Consider the following 19,795-nt stretch of genomic DNA (forward strand, 5'->3'; position numbering starts at 1 on the left):
CGGAGCCTCCGCGGGAGGAAGGGACAGCAGCCCCCGCGGGCGCAGAGGCGCGGGTGGCGGGTCCCGAGCTCCGCTGACTGGAGCGCCGCGGCTGGCCGGCTGCCCCTTCCCTGTCTGTCTAATGCAACTACACCCTCCAGGGCCTGGTTGGAGCCTGCACACCTTAGAAGCTCGAGCCACGTCTGTTGAATAGAATCGGAACATCTTCGAGTTCCCTTACCTTACGGAGCGCTTCGCAAAAGCCAGAGCAAAACTCCAGCTAAGCCAACTTGGCAGGTGAAATCACTGCCCTCCCCCCTACGTGGGATCAGACACCCAGGGGAGTGAATCTCCCTGGCAACGTGCAATATGACTCCCAGGGAGGAATGTAGACCCGGCATCGTGGGATGGAGAACATCTTCTTGACCAAAAGGGGGATGTGAAAGGAAATGAAATAAACTTCAGTGGCGGAGAGATTCCAAAAGGAGCCGAGAGGTCACTCTGGTGGGCACTCTTACGCACCATATAGACAACCCTTTTTAGGTTCTAATGAACTGGAATAGCTAGCAGTAAATACCTGAAACTATCGAACTACAGCCCAGAACCCTTCAATCTTGAAGACGATTGTATAAAAATGTAGCATATGAGGGGTGACAATGTGATTGGGAAAGCCATGTGGCCCACACTCCCCTTTGTTCCAGTGTATGGATGGATAAGTAGCAAAACAGGGGCCAAAAACAAAAACAAAAACAAAAAACAAAAAACAAAACACAAACAAAAATCCCAGTGTTCTTTTTTACTTTAATTGTTTTTTTACACTTTAATTTTTATTCTTGCTGTTTGTGTGTGTGTGGTAATGAAAATGTTCAAAAATTAATTTTGGTGATGAACGCACAACTATATAATGGTACTGTGAACAATTGATTGTATGCTTTGTATAACTGCACGATATATGAATATATCTCAATAAAATTGAATAAAAAAAAAAAAAAAAAAGCAAGAGCAAGAGCTGGGAGAACTGAGGAAGGAGTTTCGGGAGGGAAAGGCCTGCTCCGCCACAGCCTGCCCTCCCAACGGAAAGCAGCCGCACCCCGTTATCCCGTTTCATATTTTTATAAATGATCACTGTCTGAAATTGCCTTGTTCATTTTCTTAACCTTCCCATGTCTCATCTTCTCCCTCCCATCTCCACCCGCCATGTTAATTCTTGGGAGCAGGGACCTTGCCTATCTCACGCAGTAGCCGCAGACCCACAACCGTACCCGGCGCACGGGAGACCCTGCGTTGTTTTGTATTAAGGAAGTGAGTGGCCGAGCGGCGGCGCTCCGCAGGGTGGTCTGGGCTGGGAGGATCCTATATTCCGAGGAGAGGTGGGACCACACACCCAGAGTCCCGTTCGGCAACAAAAGGGCTTCTGAGGGACTTCTGGGGGGAGTCGGGAGGGGTGTTCCTTCCCTTGATCGGAGTTTGGGAAAGGGAGTTGACATTTAGGCGTTTGCAACTCCGGAGTCTCTAACACGGTTTCAAAACCACTCGTTGAGATCGCTCGCTACCCGGTCTCCACCCGTAAAACTGGGCTCTCCTTTTATGACCAAACAGGGGATGTGCTTTGCTGGGGGTGTTGGCGTCACGATGCCCCAGCCGGGCTGCCAGGCCCCCCAGCAGCGGCGGCTGCCGTACAAACACTCGCGACAGGGTCCTCAGGAGGCAGCCCAGCCCGCGCCCCCCGCACCGCTCTTCTCATTGGCTGAAGACATCCCCCCTGAATTCTCATTGGCTGCCCCGCCTCCAGCACGGACCGCGCCTAGGGAGCCGCGGGGGGAAAGCAGCTCTGAGTCCCAGCAGCTCTAAGTCCCAGCTTGTAGGCAGAGGCTCAGCTAGGCGCCGAGAGAGGCGCGGAGCGCAGAGGCGAGGAACCGGCCCGGCGCGCAATTTTCAGTGGAGCCGGTTGTTCCCACCCGGGGACTCTCTGGTGGAGCCGAGCCCAGCAAATGGGCGCGTGAGAAAGGAGAGCGGGGAAATGGACTGCTATTTGCGTCGTCTCAAGCAGGAGCTGGTAAGAGCAGAGCTGGCGCCGGGGACAGGGAGGGGCTGATCCGCCCCGACCGGTACCTGGCCCCTGCCCTGGTGCCCCGGGGGAAGAGTCGTGCGCGGGGCGGGAGAGGAGGGCAGAAAGGAAAGGGGAGAACGTGGACCGGCAGACCGAGGGCCTGCCCTGAGGGAAAGCGGCCACGAGGAAACTTCAGCAAATATTTGTAGTGAGAGTAAGACAGACAAGAACAAGTGACATACCCAGAGAGAGAGAGAAACAGCCAAACCCAGGCTGAATGACAGACCAACCAAGCGAGAAAAGAAGGTACATCCAGAGACGGACAGACACGCAGGGCGAGACTCAGGTGCTGACACGCACACAAAAAAAGCGGGAACGACTGACGCAGGGAGCGGGACGGGTCGTGCCATCCAGGGCATCGGCAAGCGCGGCGCGGGCGGGCGGCCAAGAGGAGGGAGCGGAGGCCGGAACCCTACCCAGGGGCAGAAGGTCAGCCGGGACCGCTCGAGGGGAGCTGGCACCGCCTGGGGCCCCCAGCTCTACCGGGCTTGGCAGAGCTGGCGCGGCTGCGGGGGCAGGCTTGGCCGGCTGTCTGCCCGGGCTTGTCTGCCAGCAGGGAGGGGGCTGGGGGCTGGCAGCTGTAGTGGCGGGGGAGGGCCCTGCGCAGGAGGAGGGGCGCCGCCTGGCAGATCGCGAGCGGGAGCTGCGGAGGCCCAGCCAGATGTCAGGTCTGGGCTTGGGGAGTGCGGGCAGAGCGTGCGGAGGCCCGGGGTGCAGGGGCTGGGAGAAGTAGCTCCGGCGGGGGGCGGGGGCTGGGGGGTGGCATCACCGAGGTCGGGGGAGAGGGGCCTGCCAAAGCTGTTGGTGGTTGACGGGATATTGACAAGGGAGCAAGTTGATTCTCACTGGTTTCATGTACCAACCCCCTCCACCTGCAGCCTTTCTTTTACCTTCAACCCCCAGAATCCAGACAGAAACGTATGCACCCTCTTCTCTGCCCATCTTCCTCTTTCCATCAACCACACTCTCTTAAGTCTTTGCCTTTGTCTATGACTTTGTGTGTCTTTTAGTTGACCTCTCTCAGAGTTGATCTCTTCTCTGTCTCACTTTCCTCTCTTCCCCATACTTCTTACTTTTCAGAGCCCAGGCACCCAGGCTCACAATAGCAGACCTGGATTCAGAAAGTGCCAGTCCATGGCTCCCCAGATTCCATGGCAGCTCCTCCCACTCCTGCTTGCAAACCCCACACTCTTCCCTCTGGAGAGGGGACTTGGCCTCTGTGTCGAAGGCCAGCTTTGGGAGGGGGCAGAGGGTCTGGGCTTGAAGCAGCAGGTTCTCATTTATGTGTCCTGCCCTGAGAGCCCTGGCCCTCTTCCTGTCTTTCCCACTCCAGGGCCTGCCATTCTCAGGCCAATGGTCCTTTCTCTGATCCTTCCTTCAGAAGCCCTTTCTGTGGTGACAATCAGATGTGGAAGTTACTGACCCAGAGAAACTCACTTCTTGGGCGGGGGACAGAAGGGTGAGGACAGAGGTGCGGAGCTGAGCCTCTGCTTACTGTGCATACCGTGCCCTTCCCACAACAGTCTTCCCATGCTTCCCATGCCAGTTTGGGATGGCTGGCCTCAGCCTCTGCATACACATTTCTGACTTTTTCCATTCATTTGTCCAGTACCAGAAAGAAAGAACAAGGTCATTGCAGATAATGTCTGAGGTCCAAGGCCCATGCTGAGAAAAGAATCTAATAGAATCCTCCCCGCTTTGTGCTTGGAATTGGGGACCACACCACCCACCTCAGGATCTGCCTTAAATGGAGGGTTAGTGGGTGTTCCTGGCATGGGCTTGAATTTTCAAATCCTACTGATTTGCATTTTTTATAGCACCCTAGGTGGGAGGTGGTGAGGGGAGGAAGACAGTCTGTGGATGCCAGGAGAATAAAAAAGGCAAACAGCAATCTGCTCTGAACTGAGCTCCAGATCTTGATTTGTACCCTCTCCTGCCAGGGACTGGAGCCCCCAGCCCCTAGGAGAGGAGGAAGGGGAGAAGCTGAAGTCACCGAACTCCCCATTAGCTTTCATTTGGCCCTTTGTCTGTGCAGCTTCAGCCTTTGACTCTCTTGGAGAGGAAGCCAAATGCCTGGCCTGGGGCCCAGAATGACACTCAGATGGGAGAGCTCTGCACCCCCCCCCACCGGTGCTCCGCCCCCTCCCCTGGTGCCAGCCTGCTCAGAGATGAGACAGAGCAGAGTGACAGGCAGAACTATTAGTTTCCCTGGATCCTTGACACCTCAGTCCAATGCTTAGGCAGCTGCACCAACTCTCATTGCCTCAGTTTCCCCAATGGGAGCAAAGGGGAAAGTAGAGTTGAATTAGCCCATGGTCAGCCTTTTGGCTGAGGAATTCAATTCATTGCAGGTTGGTTGTCCTAGGATAGGAAGGTGTTGACTTATTTTATATCCCAGGTCAGCAATGGGTGTAGGAAAGGCATATAGTCAGTTTATGTCATGAACTGTGGGGCTTTTGCTGCAGATGGTTCATCCCAAGCACGATCTCCCTTGCCACCCAGGAGGATTCTGTATTGCCTGGCTCTGCCCTAAGTTGGTATGTGCCCAGAAATGGCACCCTTGTAATATGAGTCGAGCTCTACGTTCATTTACTCCACTAAATTCCCTTCAAGAAGCATCTGTCCTGCAGGCAATATGGGATAAACCAGCTGGAAAAGGGTACACTAGCGGCTTGTGAAATTATTTTTGCCGGGGGGTGTTCTGTGCTCCCTTCCTGCACCCTAGCCCTGTCCTTGGCCCAGAAAATCTAGACAAGAAGAGTGTGTTCCTGAAAACCAAAGTAGCAGAATTTCCCAATTTTCTAAAGCAGAAAATATGCATTGTAACAAGTGGGTTTGGGGATCCTGGCTTGATTGGGGGTGTCTAGAGAGCTCGCTCTTCCCCCCTGTCTGGGAGGAGAAGGAGATCGGGTTTCAGGGAAGAAATATGGCAAGAGAAGTAGCAGCAGCTGACACACTTCTTCATTAGGATGAGAGGGTCAGGGCCACAACCACTCAGCGGGGAATACATCTCCCTCCCGCCAGCCACCAAAGAGGGGCCCTGCCTGAACACCAGGCCTTGGGACCAGCTGTTCCTTACACACAGCTCTCTTGGGGGCTTCTAACAAATGGAGTAGACACAGGCACACAGAGGAAGCAGATGTAAGATGCTCACAGGACGTTCCTTGTAAGCTCAGTCAGTATCTAGCAAACAGAATGCATAAAAGCTGAAGGATCAAGGCTCATGAAGTACAACCAAGCTGGGAAGTCTTCCTGGAGGAGGGGGACGTTGGAGAAGGCATCCCCTGGAATGTCCATCCTGCTGAGGTGTGGGGAAGCAGAAGAGGGACTTCTCTCAGTCTCGGGAAGGTTCTCTTAGGATAACCTCCTACTCGTGTTCCTAGAGGGCGATTCTCTAGCCTCTAGTAGCCGCAAGTTCAAGAAATTCTGGCATGTAGGGAAAGACAGGCCTAGAGATAAAATAAGGAGGAGAAAAGAAGGAGCTAGAGGAGAAAAAGTAGGAAAAGCCTTCAGCTTTTGAGGCAAGGAGCTTAGGTTAGGCAACAGAACAGATAATAGCTTTTTTTATTTAGGCAGAAAAGGCTTTTACAAAGGATATCATAGTACATAGTGTGGTCTCCCTTGATATTGAGAGCTAGGGGAAGAGGGCTTTGGGACTAGTTAGACAACATGGTATTGTAAGTGGGAAAAGCCTGGAGTTGGGATCTGGAGTCAAGCAGACTTGAACTTACATCTTGGCTCTGTGTGACCCTGGCATGTTACTTAATCTGTCTGCAATTTTTACATCTCTAAAATGGCTTTTTTTTTTCTTTGCATTTTTTTATTGTGAAATATATACAGAAAGGTGATAACTTTCAAACTACAATTTAACAAGTAGTTAGCAAATTTCAAAGAATGTTATGGGTTACAGTTCCACCTAAAATGGCTTTTTAAAACACCTACTTTGTACAGCAACTGTGAAGATTAGATGACAACGTTTGTAAAGCATCTCCCCACTTGTAAGTGCTTCGTGCATAACATGGTGCCTGATGTTCTGTAGATGCCTGGTAAACTCGTGATGATGGATTGATCACACTGGATTGCCTGAGAGTCATTCATTCACAGAACACACTTACTGAGTTCATACCATGTTCAAGGCTCCTTACCAGACACTATGGTTGAAAATATAAAGAGAAACAGAACCTGCCTTCAGAGAACTCATAGTTTAAGAGGGGAGATAATAACAGCAACATTTATTGATGTTAACATTTATTGAAATGACCAGTATGTAATGTATTATGTCATCGAATTGCCAAAGCCACAGTAAGAGGGAGGTACTTTCATTGTCTCCATTTTTTAAATGAGAAAATAGAAACATGGGGCGGTTAAGAGACTTGGCCAAGGCCACAGAACTGATAAGTGGTAGAGCTAGGACGCAGCCCCAGCCAGTCTGACTGCCGAGCTTCGGCTCTTAGCCAGTACGTGGTCACAAACCTCTACCACACAAACAGGATAAAGGCCACATGAGAGGCACCAATTCAGTGTTTTTAGAAGGGAGAAAATACCTCCACCAGGGGGGTCAGGAAAGCTCTGTAAAAGAGCTAGACCTTGACAGATAAATAGGGACATGCACCGAGAAAAACAACATTCCAGGCAGATAATGAAAGAACATGTGCAAAAGGTGCAGATGCTGAAGTAGTGGGGACAGTCAAAGACTATCCAGTGGGGATGTTTGAGGACTAGCTGTGGAGTTTGGCTAGAAAATGGGTATTTGTAGGGAAATAGTGGGCAGTAGGGCAGAAAGAGTTGTTGAGAGCAGACTCTGCGGGATGCCTTGATTGCCACGCTATCAGCACTGGAGAGTGGACAGTCAGAGACAGGTTGTGGGATCTAGGAGGTGGTATGGGGAGTGGGGTGGGGGAAATTTGAGGCAGGAGGATGAGTTAGAAGTTTATTACAAGTCCAGATGAGAGATTATGAGACCTGAACTAGAAAGGAGAAGAGGAAGGTAACTTTTTTTATTATTGTAGTGATAACATATATAATATAAAAATTCCCATTTAACCACTTTCAAGCATGCAATTCAGTGGCATTAAGTACATTCGCAATGTTGTGTTACCATCACCACCATCTATTACCAAAACTTTTCCATCATTCCAAACAGAAACTCTGCCCTCATTTAGCATTAACTCCCCATTCTACTTCCACACCCCTGGGAACCTGTAATCAACTTTGTCTCTTTGAATTTACATATTCTAGTTATTTCATATAAATAAAATCATACTGTATTTGTCCTTTTGTGTCTGGCTTATTTCACTCAACATGATGTTTTCAGGGTTCAGCCATATTGTAGCATGTATCAAACTCCATTCCTTTTTACAGCTGAATAATATTCCATGATATGTATATACCACATTTTATTTATCCATTCATCTGTTGATGGACACAGGTTGCTTCCACCTTTTGGCTATTGTGAATAATGCTGCTATGAATATTAGTGTATGAATACCTGTTACAGTCTCTGTTTTCAATTCTTTTGGGTATACACCTAGAGGTGGGGTTGCTGAGTCATATGGTAATTCTATGTTTAAATTTTTGAGGAATTCCAGACAGAAGGCCACTTCTTGAGGCCCCTCGGACACCCAGTGAATTTGATTGACTGCAGCGCAGAGGAGCTAAAACTGGAAAGAGGGAGATGGGCTTGGTGAGGCTAAGAGGTCTTGGTTTGGAGGCAAGCTCCTCAAAGAGGAAAGATTGGGGTCCTCTCTCCATCTGTCTGCCTCTCGCCTGAGAGGTTGAGTTGGGAAAGTGGTCTCATCCATTTCACATTCCTCACTTCCTCCTTTCTTTACCCTCCTCCCTCCCATAGCTCTTGGCACAGTTTCCACTTTACCTTCCTGCTGAGAGTTCCAGCCAAGGGCAGGGGGTCCTATTCATTGAGCTGGAGAATGGGCCACTTGGCAAAAACAGGGCTTTTCCCATTTCCGGCCCTGAGCCTCCTCTTAGCTTCCAGAAGGGCTGAAAGGAACTGTGTGAGGATCTTGTGAGTAATGGGGCAGAAGGGGGGGACGGGAAGTGAGGCAGGGCACACTGCCAGGTCCACGGGCAAAACTGGAGCCTGTGTCAAAGGATTCCGGCTGAGCTGGGAGAGGGCGGGAGATGGATGGATGGAGGGAGAGCACAGCTGTGGGATCAGAGGCCTAGGGGAGGGGTTGGGAAGGGGGCCGAGGATACTGGTGTCACACTTTCCCATCCCCACCACTCCCACACCACAAAGAACCCAATGAGTGCCAAGAGGGAGGAGGAGTCGATGGACAGCTGACCCCACACTACCCCAAGAGGGCCCAGGGCTGGGGGTGCAGGAAGATGGGATGTGACTCCCCAAGGGCCTCTTCCCTTTCCCTATTTTCCACCCCAGGCAGGCAGTTCCTCTTCCCTGTTCCGTGATTCAGTGAAGAGAAGCCTTCAATGGGAAGGAACTGAATTGGGTTTTAGAGTCCCTCCAAAGGCTGACTTCACGCTCTTTCTCCCCCATATGATGATAATTGTTCTTTGTGCATCTCACTGATTATTCTATTTAACAACCCCATGAAGCTGAAAGATCAGGGTTTGTGATGAAATGGAAATCCCACTGGCTTGGAGTTAGAGGACCAGGCTTGGAGCCCCACTCTCCCACTAATAAGCCTCAGGACCTCAGGCAACAACATATCCGTGTTTCCACCGGTGGCACTCAAAATGAGGTTAGGAGACATCAGAAGAAAAACTTTTAGTTTAATAGGTATGCATTTTTTATGATTACCATCTATTTATGGCAAGTGATATACATTTCATACAAGTTCCTATATAAATGCATTTACTGAAACAGTAAAATCAAATAAAATATTAAATAGTGGACTAGATTATATGTAGATATAGTGAAAATCACAACGGAGGACTGGGAAGGAATAATGCTCGGAAAACACTGAAGAAGATGAACCTACTTCCTTAATCCGTGATGTGGGGATAACTCCACCTGCCTGGCCAGCCTCCCAGAGCAATTGTGGGGATCAGACAGAGCAATGGAGAGGAAAGGGCAAGTGCTACACACATGTAAGGGGATATTATTTTACAGATTCAAAAACCAAAGCACAAAAAGTTTGGGTAATCTGCCTAATGTCATGTGGCTGAGTTAGTTGTGAGCAAGGACTCCAAGCCAGGTCTCCTAACTAGTGAGGGGTCTTGACTGAGACCAGGAGGGTGACTGGGGGCCATCAGCTCCCGTTCAGTGGAGAAACCAGGGACTGGTTTGAACTGCAGTGGAACTGAAATTTTCTAGAGAAAATTTCCAGAATGAAACACTGCAAGGCTCAGGAGACACTGAGAGTGGGAGATGGCCTGGGGTGGTGTGGGAGCAGTCACATGTGGAAGCAAGGAGGGTGGGGAGAAGACATTTCACAGCTTTTCTTGGAAAAGATTAAGATCTTTGCTGAGATCTGCTTCTTAAGGGCATTATGTTCAGTGGTGGAGCATGTTAGCAGTTTACTCTGTGTGCAACTGATTTCCCTTAGTGATTTCCCAACTAAGGGAAAATTAGAACCAAGTACACCCTCTTATGACTTCTTCAGCTGTCCCCTGGTGGGGTGTGAACCTGAGAAAGAAACCTGAGGTTCTGGGGCACTAGGGAGATGAGAGAGGAACCCAGCATCCTACAGCCTGGAGACTGGGATATTGGGGTGTTAATCTTCTAGCTCAGGATTTTCCCTGAGTTGGCCCCTCTCCTTTGCATCTCACCCCACACTGCGTCCTCTTCTCCTTTTTCAGTTTCTAAGGCAAGAGAAGCCCTGGGATCTGAGAAAGTCCCACGCTCTGCATGAAGACAGCAGCTTGCCCTCTGGCTCCTTTCTCCTTGGGTGACATCATCCACTTGGGGTTGGGAAAGGCTGTCCTGCTAGCTCCTCTCTGGGTCAAGATCCAGCTGATGCTCCTGACTCCCCATTTCCCCTGGGCCTCCAGTTTCCCACAACTCAGGCTTCCTTCTTCTGTTCTCATCCCTCTCACATCCCTTCTTGCTCTTCAGTGGCAACACTCTGTGGCTGAGCTCGGCCTGAGAGTGGGCAGTGGCTTCCCTTTCCTTCCCCTTCCCTTTTCCCTGTATGGGAGGGGGTGGAGGGAGAGAGGACAGGACAAGAGATGCGCTTCTCCTAGATCAGATCAGATATGATGAATGGAATCCTGGAATTACTGTGTGGTAGGTTTCACTGGGAAAGAAATGTTCTGGAAGTACATAGGAAGTCTTAAAGATATCAGCCAAACTCATCTAGTGCTTTCCCTGAGCCATAAAGCGACACACATTTTCCCGCCTAAACTGCAAAACTGCCAAATGAGGCAGGAACCATTATTCCCATTTTAAAGAATGGAGAAATTGAAAAACAGAATTTAAATAACCTGCCCAGATCACCCAGCTACTAAGTGGCAGAGCTGGGATTTGAACCCTGTTCTCTTTATCTCCAGAACCCAAGGTCTTAACCATACAGAATATTATTGTCTGTATAGGTGCGAGTTCAGCCCTGGTTTACATAAATGGGGCCTCTGTTTTACCAGCAGCCTCACATTCACACATATCCACACATTCATTCTCCCTGGAAAACCGTACAAAATGTCAGCATTATTCCTTATGGATTTTTCCACACTGGAAGAGACTGAATGGTGTCACTTCATTCCTCCCACTGCCTCTGACGCGGACTGTGTTCAGCCTTCTGGAAGGAAGCCTGCCAGCTTGCACTCCTTCCTCTTGGTGAAACGAAACCTTGGGAAAGTGCCCTGACTTTCTCCCTGTGTAGCGACTTACTGTCCAAGGGTAGCAAACAGCCAGGGGGGATGATTGGCGGTATTCAGTGGTCCTCAAAATGGGACTTGTAGGTATGTAACAAGTACAAGGGGCTAGCTAGGTTCTGGGGAGACATAATGATGTTTAGGTCTCAGTGCCTAAGTAGTAGATGCTCAGTAAATATTTCAGGAGTGGCTGCACATGCAGAGGTGCAGAGGAGGTAGGGACTATGGGGCAGAGCGGGTATCACAGGAGAGGTTCTGACAAAAGCATGGGGTCGGTGTAAGGGAACAGGGATATGCCTGGGATCCTAAGTTGGAACTGTGTCATGGGATGTCTTGGCTACAGGACTGAGGAGTTCGTCTTTTATTCTCTGGAGACTGGAGAGCCTCTGGAAGTTTCTGAGCAGTGACTGACATGACTGGATATGTGTGGGGGGGAAGAAACTGGATCAGGCACCCATGTTTTTGATGTCTGGGTGGCCTTTTAGGAGACTTCTGCAGCATCCAAGAGGATGGGAAGATACAGGACATGGGGGGAAGGAAGAATCCAACACTACATGTGGACAGGAGTAGGGGCAGTTGAGTGAAGAAGCCAAAAATGACTGGGGATCCAGGATGGGGTGACAAGAAAGTAGTGCTGGGAGCACTGGGGGCAGAAATAGAGGCATCACTGGGAGAAATAGTTTGCCAGGAAGAACAGCAATGAGTATAGTGTGGGGCTGGGAGTTTCCTCTAAATCTGCTCTGGGTCTGACCAGCTGCAGTTGAGGAAGGAAGGAAGGAAGGGGTCAGGAAGGCAGAGGCCAGAGAGGTCAGAGCAAGGGGTCATCAGCAAGCACAGTCACCCCACAGGCTCTGTGTCTCCTGCTGCAGCTGCCACCGAGGTGGAGCACACTTGCCTGAGAGTCTGGCAAATCCCAGGGCTGTCAGACCTTAGACCATCACTTCTTCTTGCCCTATCTTGGGGAAGTGCATGGAGTGTGGGCAATCCCACACTCCAGCAAGGGTCTCCTTGCTCTCAGGGACAGTCAGTCTCCCACTGTCCCTTAGTGCTGTTGGCTCATCAAGAGCCTGGCTGGCTCCCCACCCCCACAAGGGTTGGCAGGACAGGACCTGACACAGAAGCCTATGCATGTATGTAGCAAGTACAAGGGGATCAGCTGCCAATCCAGCCCTGCAAGCCTCAGGCCCTTCCAATCCCTCCACCCTCTGGGCTTAGCTCTGAGCATTAAGAAAAGCCTGGAAGGTAAGATGATCCCACAAGTCTCTGGGGGTGGGATGGGGTCTTAAGCAACAGATGGTCCCCGCTCACAAGGTTTGCTGTTGGTAACTTGAGTAGGATCTGGGAAGGGAGCTGGCAGGGACCAAGGCAGCTTGGGCCCGGGAATGGGGGCCTCGTGAATGTTATCAGACGCAGCCTACCCTCCCCAGCCTCCAAATTCGGCCCTCACCCAAGTCACTCTCTCAGCCCCTTCCAGCTGGCACCAGGAGACTCATGCCTCAAACACCCACAAAGGGGCCAGAAGAATTGGCCCCCAGCATCCCCACTCTGGCTTGGCCAAGGGAGCAGAACCACCGGGGCTGAGCAGGCAGGAAGAGGGCTGGAGCCAAGTCTGAGGGCAGCTGAGAGAGGACAGGTGTTTGGGAGGAGAGGCAGGGCTGGGAAGAGCTGCTCAAGGGTTTTAGCAAACAGGAGTTTCCCGGTCTCTTTTTCTCTCTCCCGACCAGCCAGATGTGAACAGCACTGAAAGGAAACCCCAGGCCCACTCTTTCTCTTGAGGAATCTGAGCTCTTTCTTTTCCCCTAATGTCCCCGGCATCCTTTCTCCATTACCCTGAAGAGCACAGAGTAGCCCAGTCATCTTGAGGCAGTAGTTGAGACAGTGGCCTTTAGAGACACTCCCGTGTTTGAGTCCCGGCTCTCTGAGCTATGTAGCCTTAGGCTAGTTACTTCACTCCTACCACAGTCTATTCATCTGTTAAAATGGGAACAATAATAGCAACCTCATAGGGTTGTTATCAAGATTAAATCAGATGGTGTACATAGAATATCTAGCACAATTCCTGTTACATAGTAAATGCTGGCAAATTGCTATTGCTTTCCTCATCGTCATCATCTCAGGATAGCTCAGGAGAGGAAGAGGACACAGGCACAGAGAAGGACAAGGATGGCCACCCCAACCTCATACACCCTCAAACTGTTCTCGGCTCCAGCTCTATCTCTGCAACCTTGGGCAACTTACTTATGTGCCTGTGAAATGGGAACAATAATAGTCATCATTACCTTATAGAGTAGTGACGACAATTAAATAAATTAATACAGATTAATTTGCTTAGAACAGTGTCTGCCTTAGCTAGTTAGCTGCCATTAATAGTATATTCTTTTTCCAACAAAGTGGTATTAAAATTTCTCCTCTCCCAACATTGATCTGCACTGCACTAAGCTACACAGAGGCAGGGCCAGTAGTTGGCCAGAATGATTCTGGAGAGTTATGTCTGGTAGGGAGTCTCAGCTCAGGCTCAGTGAGGACAACCCCCACCCCTATACCCCGCTATGGCTCACTGGCCCTGTGTTTTCTCTCTCCCCTGCAGGTGTCCATGAAGGAGGTGGGCGATGGCTTGCAGGATCAGATGAACTGCATGATGGGGGCACTGCAAGAACTGAAGCTCCTACAGGTGCAGACAGCATTGGAACAGCTGGAGATCTCTGGAGGGGGTCCTGCCCCAGGCTGCCCTGAAAGCCCCCGGACACAGCCCAAGCCGCCCCCTCGATGGGTAGATGGCAGGGACCCCTCCAGGCCAACAGCCCCACCCACCAACCAGCCTCCCGTTGGCAGCAGCACCAAGTTTCCATACCATAGGAATGTCTGGGGGACGGATCTGGCCCCCCTGCCCAGGACACAGCTGCCAGAGCTCCAAAGCTGTGCCCAACAGGTGCCAGAACAGGTGAAACCGGATGACTGGACCTCCACGTTGATGTCCCGGGGCCGGAATCGACAGCCTCTGGTGTTAGGGGATAACATCTTTGCGGATCTGGTGGGCAACTGGCTGGACCTGCCAGAACTGGAGAAGGGTGGGGAGAAGGGTGAGACTGGAGAGACAAGCGAATCTAAAGGAGAGAAGGGCCAGCCCCGGGAGCTGGGCCGCAAGTTTGCCCTGACAGCAAACATCTTTAGGAAGTTCTTGCGTAGTGTGCGGCCTGACCGTGACCGGCTGCTGAAGGAGAAACCAGGCTGGGTGACACCCATGGCCTCTGAGCCCCGAGCTGGACGCTCCCAGAAGGTCAAGAAGCAGAGCCATTCCAAGGGTCCTGGACATGTCCCCTTTCCAGGCCCTGGGGAGCCTACAGGAGGGGAAAATTCCTCCACAAGTTGCCCCAAGGCCCTGGAACCCTCACCCTCTGGCTTTGATATTAACACAGCTGTTTGGGTCTGAATCCTAGAGACAGAAAGTTCACTGCACCCAAGACAGCCAGGTCCCAAGGCTGGTCCCCGGGGAGGAAAGAGGGAGGGAGGACAGATGACTTTCAAAAGGCCAACTCCAAGTTCCTTTCCCCCCAGAAGGGTGAGAGGCTGGCAGAAACAGCTCCTAGTCTCCAAGCAAGAGTTCTTGTGTAGGGCTGGCAGGCTGGGGTTGGGAGAGGCTTATCGCAGGAGCTGGGTGGTGGTGAGGTGCAAATTGGTGGAGAGAGAGAGAGTGTGTATGTGTGTGTTGTGTGGTGGTGTGTTCTCCCTTGGGGGCTACCGGTGACAGCAGAAGAGGGGCAGGAGGTTGAGATCAGGGAATCCCTCCGCTATTCCTTCAGTGCCCTCAAAGACGTCAGTTGAACATTCTGTATGGAAAAGGGCACTGGGGCCTCAGGTTCCCCACAGAGGCCCTCAATAAAGACCTCACCTTCTGATGCCCCAACCTTAAAACTATTTGCTTCCCTGGCAAGGCAGTGCTCCAGCATAGGTACTGAACCCCAGCCCTCCTGGGAGTCAGACGTGAGTGAGGCAAATCCCCACCCCACCTTGTGGATCCAGAGAAATGGGCTGAATAAGGAGTGTATGGATAAAGACTATTCAGTGAAGCCCCAAATGCTCCTTAGAGTCTTCCCAAAAGACTCCAAGGGAGTGGAATGATCATATTTGTATAGCACTTTACACTTGAAAACCCTTTCATATCCATGATCTTACTTGTAAGGGGACAAGTAAGGTAGATAGTACCCCCCCACCCCAATTTCCAGATGGGCAAACCAGCCTAGTTATGCTATTTTTCCAAGATGGCACCGTGGGACAAAGCAGGCCAGGTTCAAGTGCAGATGCTGGGCCCTGGCGTCACGCCCACTCCTTCCCCAGCTGTACTTGGGACCTGCCTCTAACTCCCACCCAGGACACCCAGGACCTGTAAACTCGCCTGTGAGGCGAATACAAGCTCTAAAGAAATCCTCGCTCCTTTTCAAATTCCTAGCTAGGTGGGGCCGGCCCCCTCCGCACCCAGGTCAGCCAAAGCGGAGGGGACGGGGCGGGGACTGCAGCTCAGCTCCCAGCTTCAACGCCGACGTCTAAAGCTTCTCTATAGCCATTCCGAGCACGCGGCCGGAGCAAGAGGCGGTGCGATCAAGGGGCCCGCCTCGGCCCGCCCCCTGGAAGCCACCGCCCCGCCCCCTGGCCTGGAAAAGGCTATGTGGGTCTCAGTTTAGATCCTTCACGGCTACTCTGGTTCCTCTCCCCCTCCCGCCTGAGCACCCCTCAGCCTGATGGGGTGTGACAGCTGCAGTTAGAAGCAAGAAGCCATCCTAGCCTCAGAGCATTAATAGCAAAGTGGAGATGAAAAATAAGGCTCTTCCTGCATCCTTGGGTGAGCAGCTCCCCAGCTCGAGGTGGGCCTGAGGGACGCAGCCACCGTGGGTAGGATCACCCTCAAATTCCCACACACTCAATTGCTAAGTGCTCAGTTTTGAGTGGTGGAAGCTACACAGGGGAAAGAAAGATGCTAATTTGGGGCATGGGGGTGGGGTGGCATCTGCTGTTTGCCAGGCTTTGTGCTCCTCTTTCAATCTTCAGAATGACCCTAGAAGGTTTTGTCCCTTAGGGGTCATGGAAGCCACCCAGGATCAGTCCCCTAGCAAATGGAGAGCCAGGATCTGAACCAAAAGGCTGCCTGGCTCCAAAACCCCTGTCCTCTCCTCTCTACTTCTCTCCCTGGAGTTTGCCAACTGAGCTGGCCCTTTCTGGAGAGCAAGCCTTTGTCTCTCTCCTCAGACCTCTGCCATTTCAGACCGAGCTGAGGTATCTTGGCTGTGGCTGCCTCTGGTGGGGACGGTGGGGTGTGTATGGAGAATGCCCTTTTGAGGATTCCATCCACTGATGGGCTGATTCCTGAGAGGCGGGAGCCATGGGCTGCTGGGTGGCAGAGACGTCATCCAACAGATTATTCAAGACAGCACCAGCTCCGAGTTTTGGAACGATCCCACAGGAAACCATGTCATCTCTTAGCTACTCATCTGCGACTCATCTGTTTTGTGGACTGGTCATAGCGATTCAGATCAACTGAACAAAATTTTATGAACATCTCCCAGTGCCAGGCATTGCTTAGGATCTAAGGACGGGGGATGGAGACCCAACTCCTGACCTCAAGAGGGTCCAGTGGGAAAGACAGGAGCAGACTTAGAACCCATCGGTTAGTCAGAAGGGAGTCAATGGGTTGAAAATTCATTTTAACATGCACCAGACCAAAACAATTAGGAAGTGACATTTGCTGCCAAGGAATTCCCAGGTGCCAGGCATCTTCACCTTTGTTTTTCCTTCTCATTACACCTGGAAGTGGTTACTGTTACTCTTACTTTACAGAGTAAAATCGGGTGGTTCAGAGACGCTAAGCAACTTCTGCAAGGTCACATAGTGGCAGAGCTGGGAATGAAACAGCAACACACTGACTTCCAATCTTTTGCTTTTCCCGCCACCCCAGAAGTTGTATGTATGTTCTCCAAAGTCATATCAAAAGGAGTCACAAAATCTGGACTAAATGGAACACTGACTGTCCAGTGGGGGAATTTAGCCCAGGTCTTGACAGGGCTGATGTACCACCCCACCCACTATGTCATGCTTTGTTAATGAGAAGTTATGGCCAGTTCATTTATTCCAACCCACCCCCCACCCCCACCCCATCCTCCAAGATCTTCCCTCCCCTCTGGGCTCCTGCTGCGACAGGGATGGGGGCTATATTTATTTACTGAAGCTAAGACAAGAGGTGAAAGGGACTGCCTAAGGCCTAAGCAATGCAGGAAAATGTAGGAGGGGGTGGGCAGGGGGAGCAGCGTGTGTGTTGGGGGCTGGGGGGAGGTAGTAGAAGTAAGCAGAGAGAAATTGACAGCTTAATTCTGCCACTGGGGCTCATTTTATGGTTAATTAGGACATGCAAATAAGCTGGAAGCTCATGTAATACTCTCCCTGGCATGCGCTGGCCCCACACCTGGCCCACCTCCCTGGCAGGTATAGGAGCCCCCTGACCAGCCTGGGCATCTGCTCAGAGCCCTGCCTGCCCCTTCGTAGCCCTGTGGTCAGAGGGTGTAAGTGGATGCCCCACAATCATGAGCAGAAGCTGGAGGAAGAGTCTCTGCTGGGCACAGCTGATGGGACCCGCCTGGTCTCCTTCCTTCCCTTTTTATTTGCAACCATTCAGACCTGGGACCTCCCTCTCCTGGATTACCCTGCACCCCACCCAAACTTGAGCAGAGAGCTTGAACTCTGTCCCCACCACATGTCCACCTTCTCGGGGAGCTCCTCCATCTTTCCCAAGTCACACCAACATTTCTTACAAATCCTGGATAAAAGCAAAAGCCCAGCCTGTGTCTCTGGGCAGCAGGGGCCTGCCTCCAGCTTCTCCAGAGCAGTGGTCACTCCATCCACCCCTGTCCCACTGTCCCCCGCCAGGGCATCAAGGCACTTCTGCCCGCACCACGATGTAAGTACTGGTCTTGGAGTCAGACGAGTTTTAAGACCTATTTCTGTCACTGTATGCTTGAGCATGTTGCTTGACCTCTCTGAGCCTCTTTTTTTCTCATCTGTGAAACGGGGATAACATAGGGCTGCTGTGAAGTGTACAGGACATAATGCACCTAAGGGGCAAGCACACTGCCTGGAACCAGCAGCCTGTCAGCCCACACTGGACTCCCCACCCCCTTAATTCAGGTAGTGACATGTGACCCAGACCCAAAACACAAAGTGCTCTGTTGCTCTGAGCCTTGGTCTCCTCTTTTTTAAAAAAATGTATTCTGGCCCTCATCCCTTACTGGATTGTAGAAAGGATCAGAGAAGACAATAGGTACATGCATGTTTCGTCCAATGTAAAATATTACCCAGTTGGGCTGTTATTATTTGCCAAATGACAAATAATTTACACTTTCCATGTGTGTGTTTGGGGGAGGGGTATGGAGAAGGGCAACAGCAGGGGCTGGGTAGGGGCTGAGCTGAGGAAGTGGTCCCTGCGGCCCCTGCTGCCTGAGGATCTGCTCCAGGGCCCTCCACCCGGTCCTGTAACCTCGCTCTCCCTCCCTGTCGACTCCCAAGGCCCTCAACTTTCTGGCAAGGAATGAAGAGTTGAACAAGCCAAGTCCTGATGGTTTTGAGTCAGGCCCCTTTACTCTTTTTCCCCTCTCCCCCTCCCTCAGCCTTAGGACTGCGCTAAAATCCATTCCCCCTGAAGGGGTGGGATGAGTCTGTGAAGCCCACCCCTCAAAAGGGGTCTTGGGGCTCAAGCTGGTGCTCCCAGAGGAAAGGCAGTGGAGCAGGAGGGTCTACAGATCCCTGGGGGAGAGGGCAGGGGCTGCTGGCTAGAACCTTGGGCCGCAGGGTCATCCCCTCAGTGCTGTTACAGACCGACCCCTGCTTCCTGTTCGCCTCCTCTATCCAACCATTAAAACAAATAGGATGATGAAACCTGTCTCACAGACTCTCTGAATTTGACAGAGGACTTATTTCCTGCCCCTCTCCCTGTACCCTTCTGTCAAACCTGACATATTCCTCTCCAACCACCTCAAGCCCCTTCTTACAGCTCCAAATTCTGGAATACACATGCACACACGCAGACATCACAATTGAGTCAGCTCTGCCTTATGTCCCGAAACAATGACCTCATTCTCGTCTCCCACTGGAGTGTTCCTCTTCCTTCCCCGCTAAGCTTCCTCACCCATCCTCTGGGGCGCCCCTGAAAGCATCCCTGTGTTTCTGATCAGAGAGAAGCTGCTGGGAGCAGGGAGGGAGTGGCCTGTCCCAGGACCCCTTCCCTGAACACAGCGTGGGGCAATAATATTGGACAAGGAGGCGGTAGACATCCCTTTCCCTTTTCCCTGCATCCGGGTCAGCCCCTGGGTTGGGGACAGGGCAGACGTGCAGACTCCAGGCCAGGTTCCAGGCCCTAGCTGCCCGCAATTCCTGGCTTCCACAGCACAGAATCCATTCGCCCTCTTCATGCCCCTCTGGGCATGTCTCTTTTCATCACCCTCAAAATGACTGCCCCTTTCCAGGAACCTATAGGAATCTCTGCCAAAAATTACCTCCACACCTCTGTCATCTCTGGTTCCTAACTCCCCCTCTCCCCACCATGTCCTACTTCTGGGTTGCTGGTGCCCTGCCCCTCTTTCTGCTCTCTCTACTCTAACAGAGACGCCTCTACTCTCCTCCAGCCGGCGGGGGCCGGGGGGAGGGCACACGAGTGAGGTTTGTCCTGGGATCAGTTCAGGCACAGCAGATGCTGCCCACCACCCCGTCTGAGGCTGCTTTGCAGGTGTTGGTTTGCGGAGGAAGCTGTACTCATCAAAGTGAAGAATCAGATTGGTTTTTCGTTTGTTTCTTTTGCTCTGCACATGTTACTTCCCCTGGCTGCTTTCCCTTTCCTCCTGTTCTCCTTCAGCCGCCTTCCTCACCTCCTCCTCCTGC

The 19,795-nt window shown here is 51.6% G+C and overlaps 1 protein-coding gene across 1 annotated transcript; it reads left to right on the forward strand.

Moving 5' to 3' along the window:
- Positions 1 to 1,824: 1,824 nt before the first annotated feature.
- INKA2 (inka box actin regulator 2) lies at positions 1,825 to 15,697 on the forward strand. Its single transcript, XM_037826378.1, has 2 exons — positions 1,825 to 2,035; positions 13,467 to 15,697. Exons 1-2 carry the CDS (start codon positions 2,000 to 2,002, stop codon positions 14,307 to 14,309), a joined length of 879 nt encoding a protein of 292 aa, XP_037682306.1. The 5' UTR covers positions 1,825 to 1,999; the 3' UTR covers positions 14,310 to 15,697.
- Positions 15,698 to 19,795: the final 4,098 nt, after the last annotated feature.

This window comes from Choloepus didactylus, chromosome 2, assembly GCF_015220235.1.
Source record: "Choloepus didactylus isolate mChoDid1 chromosome 2, mChoDid1.pri, whole genome shotgun sequence".
Taxonomy (NCBI): domain Eukaryota; kingdom Metazoa; phylum Chordata; class Mammalia; order Pilosa; family Megalonychidae; genus Choloepus; species Choloepus didactylus.

Bases quoted from the DNA above. Each gene is read 5' to 3' on its own strand.
- INKA2 (XM_037826378.1), top strand. From the start codon at position 2,000: ATGGACTGCTATTTGCGTCGTCTCAAGCAGGAGCTG. The intron at 2,036-13,466 runs GTAAGAGCAGAG...TCTCCCCTGCAG, and splicing joins GTCGTCTCAAGCAGGAGCTG to GTGTCCATGAAGGAGGTGGG.